Source organism: Sus scrofa, chromosome 12 (genome assembly GCF_054392235.1).
Source record: "Sus scrofa isolate SSC_HxYL_T2T_F1_AM1 chromosome 12, Sscrofa_HxYL_maternal_Yorkshire_Landrace_v2.0, whole genome shotgun sequence".
NCBI classification, from domain to species: Eukaryota; Metazoa; Chordata; class Mammalia; order Artiodactyla; family Suidae; genus Sus; species Sus scrofa.
In genome coordinates this window covers 25105264-25121159 of record NC_139394.1, presented here as the reverse complement: position 1 = coordinate 25121159, position 15896 = coordinate 25105264, and the positions used below count along the sequence as shown (strand labels likewise).

The 15896-nt window shown below is 54.4% G+C and overlaps 2 protein-coding genes and 1 non-coding gene across 9 annotated transcripts in view; all 3 read left to right on the top strand.

The window, feature by feature from the left end:
* The first annotated feature begins 56 nt into the window (after positions 1-56).
* HOXB3 (homeobox B3) overlaps positions 57-15896 on the top strand; it is a 41106-nt gene continuing 25266 nt past the window's right edge. For 4 of the 6 annotated variants that reach the window (XM_084983079.1, XM_084983082.1, XM_084983080.1 and 1 more), the window contains exon 1: positions 13842-15482. The gene's annotated coding sequence lies outside the window, so the exon portion shown is untranslated. Of the gene's footprint in view, positions 185-13841; positions 15483-15896 lie in introns of those variants that run through there. The other 2 variants (XM_084983084.1, XM_084983083.1) reach the window with 2 other exon arrangements.
* MIR10A (microRNA mir-10a) lies at positions 10552-10631 on the top strand. Its single transcript, NR_038531.1, has one exon. It is a non-coding gene; the product is annotated as a microRNA mir-10a (primary transcript).
* HOXB4 (homeobox B4) lies at positions 12079-15016 on the top strand. Of its 2 annotated transcripts, NM_001431315.1 has the most exon segments (4): positions 12093-12611; positions 13443-13731; positions 13733-13756; positions 13758-15016. In NM_001431315.1, coding segments are annotated over 4 exon segments (837 nt in total). In that variant the 5' UTR covers positions 12093-12154; the 3' UTR covers positions 13825-15016.

Below are 15896 nucleotides of genomic sequence, written 5' to 3'. Positions count from 1 at the left end.
AAGTTAGTTTTATGGTTTTGGGGAGTTGACACCGCGCGGTATATTTCACATTCTCCAGAATGTTAAGTGACACTTTAACTGCTCGCCGTAGTGGGGAAGGGGGCAGAGGTAGGTGAGCGCTCTTCCCAGCCCAGAAGGCGGTGGCGGTGGCGTGGCGGCAGCCCAGGCCCAGCTCTCCTCGGCAGTAAGTCGCTTCCAGCTTTCGCTTTTCCCCTCGCAACTGTAGGGCTTGGAACTGGGGGAAGGAAATCTTGCCTTGGGCAGGGGTGTAGGATGGTAAGGGGGGGGGGATGGAGTCCGCTTTTTGCACCGCGTTCAGACAAGCTGGGTGTCTGATGTGGGGGCACTCGGTTCAGGTTGATAAGGCCTCCACGGTCGGGGCGCCTGGTTTTCTTTGCAGGAGTGTGTGACTCTGTGGCGAAGAGGCTTGCGTGGGTTCCGTCAGTGCCCTTGGAAATTTAGGGGGCAAGAAGGAGGGGTGTGTACCGCTGAATGGAGGGCCCTGTGTGTGTGTGGGGGGGGGACCACGTCGCTCCTGATGTCTTCAGACAGACCTCTCCCCACTTTATGACATTCATTGGTCAGGGGTGTGTGTGGGTGCGCCGCCGGGCACTTTTATCTGGATCCATCTGAGCTGAGAAAAAGCACGGGGAAGGTTAACCCAGCTGTGGTGGGCTGCCTTGCATCAGGGCATCTCTGGCTTTTAGATCTTTGAGCCCCATGAAAGGGGGGTAGTCTGGTTCTCCATGGCCTGCTCAGGGCTCTCCCAGGGTAGGGAGCGTGCTGCCTTTGCACCCAACTTGTCCCAGAGGCCGAGGCCTTTTGGTCCCAAGCCCACCTTCTGGCTTGGCTCTAGGGAGGGTCCTGAGGTCCAAGTGCAGAGCGGACAGAGGGAGGGCATTTCCCTCAAATCCAAAGCCTAATTCCTGGCCAGGAGTGAGGGGAATGGGAGAGTTCCTCTTTTTGTCTAGGGGAGCTAGGTGTTTAAGTAGAATCCTGGCAATCCACCCCCCCCAATAAAACCTGTTGGAGAACACAGACCCCAACAGTGGGCAGATTCAGAAAAGGGACTCAGGAGTGGGGAGAGAAAACTGGAAAGGTGCTGTCTTGCCTCTTCTTCCTTATCTTCTTCTCTCCCCACTGGAGTCTAGAGGCCCCTTTGTTTTGTGGCACCACAAACCAGAGGCATTTCATTATTTTCTAAGCCTAGGTCATCCTCCTTCTAAAAGCCAGAGGCCTCTTATTCACCGGAGTGACCTCCCAATTTTAAGATCTTTGGGGGTCAACCACTCTTGTCAGTCCTGTTTTTGCCAGCCCACCATCTCTAGATTCAGCTCCCCAGCTCTCTTTGCCCCTGGAATTGGACACATGGCACCTTAAGGGGCTTCTGAGCTCTGGGACAAGGAGCGGGTCATAAGATTCCCCCACTGCACGTTAAAGAACATGTGAACTCTCTCCCCCTCACCTCTGTCTCCTGCAGCCACCTGTCCCTGCCCAGGTCTGATTTACAGGAGACCCTTCATAGGCTTGGAGTGCAAAAAGGGAGAGCTTGAGGTCCTCACCTTGGTGTGAAGACACATCTCCCCCAGAATCATGGGGCATTTGTGTCCTTGGAAAGGAGATTCTGGTCAGCTCCCAAAAGATGGTGAGCACCATTTAAAATCCTAATACATTTTGGAAGCATAGTACTGCCAGGGGCTTCTCCCCTGGACAAGGTAAATGAATTGAATGAGGAGCAAAGGAAGAGAGTTCAGTGGCAGAAGAATCTGGGGACCTGGGGCTGCCAGGGAAACCCCATTCTTATTGTGCCCTCATCTCACTCTAAGGCCACACCAGTCCCACCAGCCAATCTCTCTGAGAACCCCCAGACCACCAGGCCTGCTCCTCAAGATTTTTTTTGGCCCCCTCCCACCTCAGTTCTGCAAACCCTGATAAAGATTGTGTGGGGCTAGCAACCCAGGGACATCTGTTGGGCATATCTAGGCAGATTTTCCGGAATGGCAAAGAGCAGGGTGGGGGGGTGCCCGCTTCCGCTGCAGCAGCCAAAACTCTTGGGGGGAGGGGTCTTCTCCTGCTCTGAGCAAATCCTGCCTGGAGAAGACACCACCCTAGCTAGATTTTCCTCTTCCCCCTTTCAGGTTACCTGGTCTTCCCTGAACCCCGAAAGGATGTGTTGGGGGAGGGGATGAGAGGTTCCAAATGGTTTCTGGTGCAAAGGAGCTCTCCCGGCCCTAGACCCACCCATGTCCTCTGCTCCAGTTTCTCCAAGACATTATCAGGGAAAACTGTTCCCCCCTCCTCCTCTCCGATATTATTCCCCTCCTTGGCCCTGTCCAGGCACCAACCTTCTGAGCTGCAGGCTGGCAGCACCCGCTGGCCAAACCCATCAGCTCCCTGCCCCCAGGGGCAGGCCCGGAGGGGGCCAGCAGCCAGAGGTTAATGCTGCAGTTTCCCTTTTCTCTCTGAGGCCAGGCTGACCACCCCTCAGTGGACAATTTGATTTTATTTTCTTTTATTTGGTTATTTTTTGGTTTTGTTTTTTTGTTTTATTTCACGGAGGCCACGGGGTGGGAGGAAGTATAAAGAAGTGTAAACAGGAAAGCCAGCCAGGCCTGGAGTTCCAAGGGCCCATATTTCATCGGCTTCCTCTCCATAACTGCAGCAGGACACTTAACTCTTCCCTGGCTGTGAGACATATTCATTGGGGTTTAGGGGATCAGGGTGTGGGGAGCAGGATCCAAGTGGAAGCACCTCTCTTGGGCCTGGTTCCTTTATCACTGAGGCTCAGATGCTGGGGTGGAAGCCAAGGATTCAGAGCAAAGGAGAAGACAGACCGCTCAGCACAGTCCCCCAAATGCAGTCCCTTCCAGGACTGAGCAGAGAAGGCTCTCACCTGCCTGGGCTTCCCAGCTTGGGGACCAGCCCAGCCAACCAAGGGAGGCCAAGAGGCCAAGAACACCTCATTCTTTTAAGGGGAGAGCCCCATGGTCACTGTCTCCATTTTTTTGGAGTTTCTCAGAGTAATCGGATTTCGAGGCTGGGATCTGCCCGCAGCGGGATTTATCGATTGCTGGAGCGCTGTTACACATCCATATTAATTAACCCAGACACCGCCTGGAAAACGAGATGTTGGGGGTGGGGGAGGGGAGAAACGGGGGCCCCTAAGGAGAAAGAACATCTCTCCCTAAGCGGTGCCCCCCACCCAGCACAGAACGGAGGGTTGCTCCCTGCAAGAAAGAGTCTCTTGCCCGAGCTCCATGTCCCTTGGCTTCTCAGCAAGAAGGGTAAGCGTGACTTACTCCCCACGGTCGGACTCCACACACGTCTCCTCCAGGGTGGAATTAAACACCTCCCAGGCCCAACACTTCCCTGTCAGAGTCAGTTTGCCCCAGCACTGGGATGGATGGATCCTCTGGTGGTTGTTCCCAGCATGACCTTTCCCAAGGGGTTAACACCCCCTCCCCACCTTCCTTTCAACTTCCCCAAGGTAGAAGCTTTTTATGGGTTTCCGGCTTGTTTTTAGTGTTTGTTGTTGTTGGTAGTGATGGTCTTCCCCTTCCTCCCACCCCTCCCTCCAAAAAGTGATTAAAATCTGTTAAAGGATTTAATTAAGAGAGTTAAATGAAAAGGAAGGAGGCGCAAATGAGTTGGGGGAGAAAACCCACACCAAAGCTATTCTCAACGATTAAATCGCCATTTTAACAATATAATGGAGTTTGCATCCTGAAAGGGGAAATCAACGCTCATATCTCATCAATAATTCATAGAGTCCGGGATCACGCAGAGGTCAGCAGACGGGGCCGGAGCGCCGGCCTACTTGGGGCTCCGGAGCCGTTGCCGAATACATTACGCGCCGCCGGCCGCGCCGCCGCCACCTCCGCCACCCACAGGTTTAGGCCGATTTTTCGCTCCCTTTGGTGAATTTACTGAGACCCAGAGCGTGGGCTCCAAAGGGAAGTGAGGGATTTAAGCGACTGGACAGGACTGGATTTCGGGCAATTCTGGACCTGTCGGACCCGAGTATCAGCACCTTAAGTTTTCATCTCTTTCTCGCTCCCTTCTCTGCCTTTTCCTCTGTGTTTTAGGCCTCCTCTGTCCACTCTCTTCTCTCCCCAAATCGCTTCTTGGAGAGGAAAAATACGCTCTCTGCAGCATCCTCTAACTTCTCCTTCCTGGAAACCTCTCCAAGGCTGCACAGCCGCGCGCTCTGGCCTTGCTCTCCGAGTGGATTCGGGCTGAGGTGGCTAGAGCTGCGGCCTCGCTGGGGCCTGTGAGTGCGGCGTCTGGCTTTGGTTGCAGCGATCCCTGACCTCGGAGTCCTGTGGGGTAGGGGTGAATGCATCCAGGGAGGAAAGGTACCTTGCAGGCCCCAGCCTGGCTCGCCTAGAGATGGGGATGGGGTGGGGGTGGGGAAGGTGGAAAGGAAGGGATTCAGCCTGAAAACTCGCGTTTAGGGAAGCAGAAGAGGGAAAGTCCCAGCATGTGGGAGCGATGGCGCAGAAGCCCCATAAATCGGAGCTTCTTCGGGCTTGTTCCAGTCTTTCTCTCTGCGGGTCTTTCTAATTCACTCTCTCTCTTCTGTTTACCGACACCCCCCAACCACCACCAAGGACCCCTAGGGAAGTTGAAACGAAATCCTTCCCTGGGAGAAGTGGGGGCTTGGGAGTCGATATTTGGGAGCCAAGGAAACCGAAAGAGCACAGGTCGCCGCGCGGCCGCTGAGCTGGCCGAGAGGCAGAGGCTGTAACGTCCCCGAGCTGCCAGTAGAGTCCGCCTTAGACCAAGTTCATAGCCAGGCTGGAGCCTCCGAGGCGCCAGCGAGCGGCCGCGCAAGGTGGCCCGGGGCCCGCTGGGCCTTGCAGAGACTGGACACTGAGCTCTCTCTCCAGCCTCCATGGGGCCTGTGGCCCCCTCCACTCCCAAGGAATACTTGCTCCAAGCTCTCTCCACGCTTCTCCACCCTGAAACACCTTTCTCCAGGTCAGCCCTTTCTATGGCTTCCCAAATGTCCCCTCCCCCAGCAACCGCGGCCCCAATCTCAGGGGCAGGAATTGAGTGGGGTGGGTCATCAAAAGCCTTCCAGGCAAATTAACCAGAGGGGCTGGTGAAAATGCGGGAAGTGGAGAAGAAAGCCGGAAGTGGAGTCGGCATCTTTTCCCTGAAGAGGAGTTATTTAATAATCCGAAGCTGACTCTTCTTCCCCAGTCCAAGGCCTTTCGTGGGGGCGGGGATGGGGGCGGGGGCGGGGGCGGGAGGGGGCGAAGGGGGAAGGGCAGGGAAGGCGTTTGGCATTTGGGTTTCTGCAGCCGGTGCAGCAGAATGAGACACTGGGCGGTGAGGCCAGTGTTATTGCCGGAGGGGTCGCAAAGTTGGAGGGTCAAAAGTTTACAGCGTGCGTGAGCCGGCCGCGGCGGCGTCTAGCGGCGGGGGCGGGGCGGGTTAGGAGAAGGGAGGAGGCTGTGTGTGTGTGTGTGTGTGTGTGTGTGTGTGTGTGCGCGCGCGCGCGCGCGCGCGTGCAGAGAGAAGAGAGCGAGCACGGGATGCTCGAGGTAAGGAAGGCTTGTGGGCTCAGGGAGTGCGGGGGTGGAACTGGGGAAGGGGACAGGCAGATACCTGGGGAAGGAGAAACTGAGCGAGGAAGAAACCCTCCTCCCCAAACCGGCTCTGGTGGGGTGGGGAACTGCACAAAAGAAAGAGCTCTGAGCATCGCCAATCCTCTGCGCAATTTTCTCTCCCAAAGATAACCTTTGAGTCACCATATAAAATGTAATTAAAACCTACCCAGCCGCACACATTTTAAAAACCCAATTACCCACACGTCCTTGCAGGACCTCGGTGGGGCCAAAGAAGTCTTCCAAGGTGAAGACCTGATTCCCACCGACAGCAGCCCCACCAGGCTGTCCCTAAAGGGGCCAAACAGCTGGATCCCCTGTCTCTCTCCTGCACCCAGGCCGGCCTGTTTTTCAGGGATTCCTAACCCCCAGGCTGCGTCCAGACAGCTGGAGTCCCCATGACCATGGGCCAGGACTGGAGGAAGTTTAAAAACTCCCACCCCTTTGTCCAAATTGCTTGGGTTTAAGAACTTGGGTATTGAAACAAGTTAGCTTGTTAATTCTTTCACTCTCCCAAGCCTACACTTGTGTGCTCATCCAGAATCCCTCTCTTCCTATTTCAAGGAAGGAGAGGAAATGAGAAGGAAAAATACTGAATGGCCTCACAGAGATCTTTTTAGCTGGTGGCCTGAAATGAACTTTGAATCCATGCATTAAGCTTAGCTCTTAAGTAAAATGCTTAGAGAGACTGTAATTATAATACCAGGGCATGTGCTTATTTGAGGTCTTTAAATGACTGTCGCATTGTGAGATGTCATCATATTCGCTTCTAAGCATTTAATATAGGAGATGTACTCTGGGTGCTTGTCCTTCCAGAATAAAGCTAACCTGGGAGATTTATAAAGATACCTTTGGAAATATGACCAGGAGAGACGACGGTTTAATTTCTGATCAGTTTGACCCAAGTTTTTGACTAAACCAACTAGGTGTGGGTCCTTATTTGTACTCAGCCTTCAGGCAAGTTTTTCTGAGGAGTCAGACCAGGAAGGAATTCCTGGGGTCCAGAGGAGGTAGAGGTCAAATCCTGAACTAGAGAATCTGTTTCTTTTTGTTCCTCCTCAGTCTCTTTTTCCTTCATTCCAGGACAGACTGTTAGCCAGTTGATGGCTTTATGGGATAGACTGGAGCATCCCAGGGTCCTGGGCTGGAGGGGCCTCAGAAGGGGAGTCTTCTATCATCCCCAAGGTCAGATGGGGTGCTTTCGGATGCCTTCTTCTGACCTCTCTGTACTAGGGGGATACCCCCTTGCTGACACTCCCCCTAGACTTGAACTGGGTGGCAGGGGAGTCACCTGATCCACTTCTGCTGGTTCCTTGGAGGCTGGAGAAGGGGTGGGAGGACGTGTTGCTGGCACTGCACCCATTTCTAATCCTAGAGGGACAAACCTAAGAAAAATCACTTGAGTATTTTTAACACCTCTTTGATTTTGCTCCTGAACCTCTTTAGGGTGGTGCTGAGGGCAGGCAAAGGAGCTATAGTACAGATGAGAAGTGGTTTTAAATAAACATGTGAGTGAGGAGGATATTGTTTGATTTCAAAAGGAGATTTAAACCCTCTGAAAGCCAAGTCTCCAACTTTGACCAGTGCAGTCCAGCCCCTCTTAGGAGTCTCTCAGTCTTCCCCAGACATCCTGGCCTATGGACCAGATCTCAGCCCCGGGAGGTGGAAGGGTCATTCCTGGGATGTGGAGCCTCCAGAGAAATGGTGGTCTCTCTGGCACGGGGGGAAGAGAATAAAGCAGATGGAGTGTAAAGTCGGGTGGGAATACAGGCCCTGTCGTTTATCTGGAGGAAAGGGCTGGAAGGGGGCTCTGGCTCAGGCTGCTCTCTGGAACCCAGATCCCCACTTTTCCCCGTCTCCCAGGTGCCAGCCTCCTTCCTGGACCGCAAAGGGAGCTCTGCGGAGTCCTACCCTCTCCCTCTTTACCCCAAGAACCAGAGCTGACCAAAACATATAGGAACGATGGAATATCAAAGCAGAGGCGGGGCCGGCTGAGTCCTATCCGAATGGGACTTTTGGGGGGTGGGAGTTGGGTGAAGGGAAGAGAAGGTACTGGCAAAAAGTAGAGCTGGAGAGGATGAGCTGAATCAAATTCCTTGCTCTGTCATTTTTCTCCCAAGTAATGACCAGCACAAAATCCAATATGACCCAGCGAACTGCGCCAGCGTATTATAGCAACTGCCTGCTCGTGGGGGAGGTCCGAGAGGGGTGAACCGCAGGTCACGGCGTCTAAAAATTATTAAAATGTTCGAGAGGCCGGTGACGCGCCTTAAGCTGTTTAACAAAGACTGCCAAAGTATGAGATTAATACGAAAACTTGCGCTTCCAAAACAAAAACACCCCCCCCCCAAAGTCTTGTTTTCGGCCACCAAGGGGGCCGGAGCTCCTCTGGCCGCCGCCGAGGTTCGGTTTTCCGGACGCACAATCGTGGACGAGGGCGAGCTCGTCGGTGGCTGCGCAGGCCGGCGGGCGGGTCGGCGGCGGCCGGGCGGGCGGGCGCGGGGAGCGGCCCGGTGAGTACTCCCGCCCGCGCCCCTCCGGGCCTCGTGCTCCTCCACGCCGCCGCCGCCGGGGGCTCGCCTCCCCGGGCCTGCGATTTCGCCCCCTCGCTCTGTCCCCCACCCCGCTCCTCGCCGACGACGAAAGGTAGCCGAGGCCGCGCGGGCTGGGCCAGCCCGGGACAGCGGAGGGGCTGAGCGGCGAAGGGTCACTCCAGCAACCTGTGGCTGCCGGTAGAAGGCGGCCGGGGGGCCAGCGAGCCACCGGGGAGCGCCGGGGAGGTGGTTCTGAATGCGCGGTGGAGCCTTGGCTCTTGCTAGTTTTTATTATTATGCTATTATTATGCGTATTGCTGTTCTTGGGGGTGGCGGGGAGAGGCAGCCTCCGGCTCTGGTGAACCCCATCGTGGGAGTCACTGATAAACCTAGTCTTCCACCCGTCGCGGCGGGACGAGCTGGCGTAGGGGGTGCGGAGCCTCGGTGGGATGGGCAGGTGGTGGCTCCCCGCGCTCGAAGGAGAAAATTCTCCTGCTCTGTCTCAAGAATCTAACATACCCAGCCCCCAACCCTCTCTCTTGGGGTGCTCCAGGGCACCAGGGTCGCCTCTCTTGTGAAGTGTGGGCAACAGAGAGGCACCCCAGTGGTCAGGCCAGTGGCTATCCCCCAAATCCGAAAAGCCAACGAGTCGGATGGGCTTTTTTTTGGGGGGGGGTGAGTTGAGAAGAACAGGAGGTATGAGATGGGGGAGAGGCCTGGCCAGTTGGAATGGGTCATGGTGCCCCTCACTAAAGTGGCCTTTGACAAGACCTGGAAAGGTCCCTGCTTGATGCTGGGGGAGCCAGTGGGGGGTCCTACCAACACATTTTGTCTGTGGGTCCAAGGGTAAGTGACAGTCTCCCTGGGTGCCCAAAGAGGGCTCTGAGATTATCTATTAGTCTCTCTTGGCAAAGACAACTACAATATTATAGAGTGTGTGTGTGTGTGTGTGTGATTTTTCAAATATATGTGAGTCTACCCTGGCTGGGAGAATGTTGGTGTTAGAAATCAGGCCTGGAAGCCAACACTGGCAATCAGCAATCTAGATTTGGGATAGAAAATCAGAGGGCCTCTGGACTTAACTGCTGGCAAGAGAAAGCTCTCCTCCTGCCCACCTGCAAGGGTCCCAGGACTGGGGATGGGCAGAAACCTTTGGAGTGTGATGGTTGCAGGGCTGGTTTGCTGTATGTTTGTGTGTGTGTGTGTTGTTGTTGATGATATATTTGTTATGGAAACTGATATTATTCTGACAAGTTCACTCAGGATTGGAGTGTTGTTCCTCAGACCTAGAGAGAAGGGTGGTGGGGAGTCTGGATGGAGAAGAGGCTTCTGTGCACACTTCCCCTCCCCTTGTGAAGGCCTTCAACTTCCACAGTCCAGGACTCAGTTCCTTCCAGCTTATGCCCCATTCTCCCAGCTTAGTAAATTTGTAAATTAGTAAATCCTGAGGGTGGCCCCAGGAAGTTCCTTTGGAAACTCCAGATGCCCCAGGTTTTCCAGATCCCCATTTTGGTCCCACTGCCAGTGACCCTAGCAGGTGGCTGAATGAGCAAGTGGAGACTGAGAGAGCCTGCCTGCCTGAAGGTGGGGGAAATGGGGTTCGTCCTCACACTTTGGCTGTTATCCCCTTTTTCTGGCCCCAGGAGGTGTGGGAGGTTGGGAGGGGCCTGAACATCATCTGGCTGCATCTTTTATGGTTCCTCATCACCCTTCATTCGGAAATGAAACGCCTTTGATCTTTTTCTCAGGTTGTAAACGGAATTGCCTGTCATTAAATATCCGGGGCCCCATCTGCTTGGTCTCCCAGCATTTTTCTTTACAGCTGTTCCTCTCTCTTTTTACCATTGAATTTTTCCAAAAGGACTTTTATGACACCTCCTTCACACCCAGCCGCCTCTCGCTCTTCCCTGTGCTGAGAGGCGCCTTGGAAAATATCTAGATTTTCGTTTGATCGCCAACTAAAGGCTGCGAGGGGGCACGGAATTGCCGATTGGGGTTTTGTTTTTCTTTAAAAAAAAAAAAAAAAGTCCTGGGGGGAGGGGAGTGGCGCGAGGGCACCCAGAAGGGCCTGATTCTGACTAGCAGCCTCGGGATGACCCTTCTCCTTTTGTGCTTAGCTAATGTTTACTCTCATAATTCATGCGCTGCCGCTGGAGAGTTGTGCTGCGGCCCCCGAGGTTCGTGTCCCTTTGCGGAACCGGCTGCTTCTGTTTCTAAGAGAAGAGAAAGAGAGTTGAAACCCTTGTAATCCCAAGAATGGACCCACAGCGCCTTTTCCTGTTCCCAGAGCGCAAACCTAGAACAAAACGAAATAAAACCAAAGCACTCAAACCACACCCCAAAGGAAGAACGCGAGGAAAGTAGGAGAACTGGAAAATTTCTGGGCCAAGAAGATCTATCTGTCTTCTGTATATACCCTGTAGATCCGAATTTGTGTAAGGAATTTTGTGGTCACAAATTCGTATCTAGGGGAATATGTAGTTGACATAAACACTCCGCTCATTTTTTTCCCTGAAGAAAAAAAAATTTTTTTTTTCTAAATGAGGACCATCCGGTGACTGTCCACTTGAAGACTCTTTTTTTTTTCTTTCTTTCTTTCTTCCTCTTTCTTTTCCTCTTTTGACTGGCGAGAGATGGAGAAATCATCTACCTGAAATCTCCATGGGAGATGTGGTCCTTTTCCACTGCTCTCAAAAGGTTCATGTTGTTGCTGCTGTTTTTATTTTATCCTCTCCCTTCACTCCGCCTATTCGCTATTTGGGGCTCAGGGAGGCGTCACTGAAAATCCGGTGAAAATCACTGTTGTCTTCAGTGTGCGAAGGCAAAGGAAATTCGCTTTTCAAACGGAGCAGAGGTCGCCTTTCCGTTTGGGTTCAGAACGAGATGCCATGGAAATACGCAATTACCAAGGGGTGTTATTGTGTGGGGGTCATCCCTGGTTCCTATCCCCAGCATCACAAGGATGTGAGATTTCTGCTCGCTTCGGAGGCGGCCGCATTAACGGCAATTAGAACGTCTGCGGGCGGTGGTTAGCGTTGCTCCGGTGGTTCTGGAATTAACAAATTGCTATTCAACGTGCTCTCCAAAGTTGGAGGTTTTTTACTCCAGTGTTCACGTTCAGTGTGGGAAACCAAGTCGTTTCTGCCGGCTTGGGCCGCGTGGGGAAGGGGAGGAGTGGATAAGAGAGGGGAACAGACGGACTGACTGACACAGCCAAACTAATAGCGCAGCTAAATGCGATTTGGAAGGCGAGGTCTCCCCGAATTAGTGCATGAATTTCCTATCGATCCGCCCGCGGTTCCATTCATCTCTGACAAGTCCCTCCGTGCACCCGCCTGCTTGCTCCGACGCCTCTTCTCTCACTCCCTACCCCTCCCCATGCGGCTGCAGGGAAAAGCCCCAGGCTCAGTGCCTTTTCCCCGTGTGGGTTCCCCTCTCCAGGCGGAGCCCCTAGAACGCCCCTCACTTAAGTTCTCCGCACGGACACTGGGCGCAGGGGCTCCCTCCCGTCGTGAGGAGGGCCTGGCGGGGGGCTAAGGAAGGTAGGGAATGCCAGGCAGAGGTGAAGCAGGACAGGAGGGGTCACACCCGGAGCCCCAACTTTGGAGGGGAGCCAGGGATAGCGCTCTGCCCAGCGCCCCAATAGGCCCTCGGGTGGCAACCTGCTTGCTCCTTCTCCCTCTCTCTCCCTCCCTCTCCCTGATCCTGGAGAGGCGAGGCAAGGAGGCGGTCGCCCCGCAGGAGCCCTATGTAAATCCTGGTGCTGCCTGAGTGGGGAGGGGGGGGAGAGAGAAGAAGGGGAAATAAACCTCTTTGGCTGGAGTAGGGTCCGGGTGAGCAGATTTCCTTATCCGGGAATCGCAGGCGGGGCGGCCATTGGCTCCGAGGATCACGTGGGCCCCTAACTTTGTTCACTTGACAGTAAGTAGGAGGGCTTTCGGAAACAGGAAAACGAGTCAGGGGTCGGAATAAATTTTAGTATATTTTGTGGACAATTCCCAGAAATTAATGGCTATGAGTTCTTTTTTGATCAACTCAAACTATGTCGACCCCAAGTTCCCTCCGTGCGAGGAATATTCACAGAGCGATTACCTACCCAGCGACCACTCGCCGGGGTACTACGCCGGCGGCCAGAGGCGAGAGAGCAGCTTCCAGCCGGAGGCGGGCTTCGGGCGGCGCGCAGCGTGCACCGTGCAGCGCTACGCGGCCTGCCGGGACCCTGGGCCCCCGCCGCCCCCGCCACCGCCTCCGCCGCCCCCGCCACCGCCCGGGCTGTCCCCTCGGGCTCCCGCACCGCCGCCCTCCGGAGCCCTCCTCCCGGAGCCCGGCCAGCGCTGCGAGGCGGTCAGCAGCAGCCCCCCGCCGCCTCCCTGCGCCCAGAACCCCCTGCACCCCAGCCCGTCCCACTCCGCGTGCAAAGAGCCCGTCGTCTACCCCTGGATGCGCAAAGTTCACGTGAGCACGGGTGAGTGCGTGGGCACCCCTTCCCCCTCCCACCCCCGGCGCTTTACACCAAAGGGACCTCCTAGGCATGGGGGGGTGGGGGGAAGCTGGGGGAAGCCAATTGTCCCCGCTATAAACTCGCCATTGCCAGAGATTTACGGTCGCCTGTTTTCAGAGCCACATAATTACATCCCCCATAAATTTTTATGGCCTGGTGGGCCCCGCGCCTTTGAAGTCGGTTCCCCATCCTCTTTGCCATTCGCAAAGAGGCTTTTTCGCCAGGGAGATGCAGTCTCAGTGAAGTTGGAAATTGGGGAGGGGTGTAAGAAGTGGGGGAGGAGAAGGGGAGGAGGTAATCTGTATTTAAGCGGAGAGTAGAGTGAACTCCCAGTATTTATTTTTTCCTTCTTTTCTTCTAGTCTGCCTTCTTGGCTTGAGAAGTGGGCAAAAGTTTTTGCTGGGGGCAGGCACTGCTTGGAATCTGAGCAGAGAGGGTGGGAACTAACAGAAGAAAGGTTTAGTGAAGACCCCCTCCCTCTTTCACCCCTCATTCTCCCATCCCGGGCCCCAGGCCAAGTGGTGGGGGGGGAGAGGAGCAATTAAAACATTGTGACAATTCCTCCTCCTTGCTCCCTCCACCCCCCACCCCCAAACAACAACCCTCCAAAACTTAGAGGTTCTCTTGCTCTTCCTGGGGTGCCACTTTCTCTTTCTTCCCCACCCCCCTGGAGGAAGAAGGGGTGGCGGGAGAGGGAGGGAGGGAGACACTGCGGTAGCTGGAAGAAAGGGCTTTCCCTCCTCCCTTTCGGGGCAATAAAACTTTCTCTTTCTCCCTCTCTCTGTGTGTGTCCAGTAAACCCCAATTACGCCGGCGGGGAGCCCAAGCGCTCTCGGACCGCCTACACTCGCCAGCAGGTCTTGGAGCTGGAGAAGGAATTTCACTACAACCGCTACCTGACGCGGCGCCGGAGGGTGGAGATCGCCCACGCGCTCTGCCTCTCGGAGCGCCAGATCAAGATTTGGTTCCAGAACCGGCGAATGAAGTGGAAAAAAGACCACAAGTTGCCCAACACCAAGATCCGCTCCGGAGGCCCCGCAAGCGCAGCCGGAGGGCCCCCTGGCCGGCCCAACGGAGGCCCCCCCGCGCTCTAGTGTCCCCCCCCCCCCCGCGCGGGGGCCGCGAACCTCGGGGTGGGGGTGGGTTGCGAGCGCGGGGGGCGGGGGGGGGGCGATGAGGGGGCGATGCGGGAGGGGACCCTGGGGCCTGGGCCCCGAAAAGCCTACCTGCCCTCCCCCCACTTTGTCTATTTACAAGAATAAATGCAGAGGAGGGGGGGAGGGGAAGCTTTATTTATAGAAATGACAATAGGGAGGCGGGCGAGGCCCCCCAGAAGCAAGGTTCAAGTCTCTTGCTTTCTTCCTTAAAAAAAAAAAAAAAAAGAAGAAGAAGAAAAAGAAGAAGAAGGAAGAAAGAAAAAGACAGAAAGAGAAATAGGAGGAGGCTGCACTCCTCATTTTCAGCTTTGGCGAAGATGGATCCACGTTTCATCTTTAATCACGCCAAGCCCAGGCCCATCTGTCTTGTTTACTCTGCCGAGGAGAGGACGGGCCTCGGTGGCGACCATTACCTCGACACCCGGCTAACAAATGAGGCCCGGCCCGGCCGCCGCCGCCTCTGCTGCTGCCGCTGCTGGAAGACAGCCTGGATTTTCTTTCTTTGTCCCCCATTCCTGACACCCAGCGAAAGCACCCTCTGACTGCCAGATAGCACAGTGTTTTGGCCACGGTAACAAACATACACACACGCGCGCACACACACACACACACACCCTCCCTCCCCCTCCGTGGGCGTTCACGGGACGCTGACCGCTCACCCCCTTCCACCTCTGGGGTGGGGGGGCTCCGGGAGGGGCGGCAGGAAGGGAACAAGTGGAGGTGGGGGCTGCCTGGGCCACGCGGGAGCAGGGCAGGGCAATTGAGTCCAAGAGAAAGAGAGAGACTTGGAGACCAGGAGGGTCTTCCTTTAGAAGGTCAAGCCTTTCCAGGTGGGCTGGGGGGGGGGTGGTTGTGTTCTGAGAGCCAGCACCACCCTCTCCCCCATCAGGAGTTGTACAGTGGAGGCCTTTTCTCCTAGACTGAAGTGAATGTGAAGCTAGGAAGTAAGATGTCCTGCCCTTCCCACCGGGAGATGAGGTTACAGAGACCTCTCCCATAGTTTACCGTTGTTGCATTGGTTATTATTATTATTAATTATTATTATTATTTTATGTCATGTGCGTCCTCTTTCCTATTCTCTTTCTGACATTCCAAACCAGGCCCCTTCCTAGTTCTGGGGCAACCTGAGGCTAGAACCCTTCGTTGGTGTGAAAATGTGTGTCCTGTACAGAGTGACAATAGAAATAAATGTTTGGTTTCTTGTGACCAGCACGGCGTGTTTTTGTTGAAACCTTGATATAAAGATGCAGACAAATGCCACCCAGTGTATATTTTAAGCACCCCAGTCCATTCAGCCTCACATTTATGTGGTCGAGGAATTTTTGCCTAAGGATCCGATGGGAATCTCTGTCTCAGAGGACTCCAAATTGTGGTAGCTGGTTTGTTTTCCTCTTGGGGTGGGTGTGTTTTGTTTGGGGCTTTTAATTTTTTTCCCTCTAGTCCAAAAATGGATTGAAAGGACTGGGAGGGCTGCCTCCAATCCCTAATGAGGGGGGGGGAATGTTTCATTGTAGGACACAAGAGGCTTAAGTATGGCAAAGGCTTTCATATCATGATTTATTTGTCATAAGCAAATAAAATGCGGTTAAGCTGTCTCCTTCTAGACAGACGGCTCTTTGCTTATTAAAGTTCCGAGAGAGGATTCTGCGCGGCCGGCCTCTTTCCTCCGCGTAAGAAGGTATCGTTTTCCTCTGAGGTGTTTAAGGCTTTAATGAGTCTAATTTTTTGCACAGATGTTTCTGGGTGTTTGCAGGTTTTCAGAGTATTTTTATATTACAAAGGAGCTAGCCGGTGCCATAGCTCAAACTCTGACAAGCAAATAGATAATCAAGAAGACAAATGGCCTCTTTTGTGAAGCCCTGCTCCTGTATTAATTTTCATTTTCTTTCTCATAGAAAGTATCGAAAGTACGACTGGGGACCAAATAGCTTTCTGTCTCTTGAGGTCCCAGTCACCCCTAGAATGGAGCGGGGGTTGGAGGAGGGGTGCAGGTGACCCTTATTAGAAGCTCTGTCAGGCTTGGGCCACTTTGGGGGCCCACACCCAAGAGAAGTTCTAAGGTCTGGGGGGCTCCAGCCTCAGGGCTCTGGTC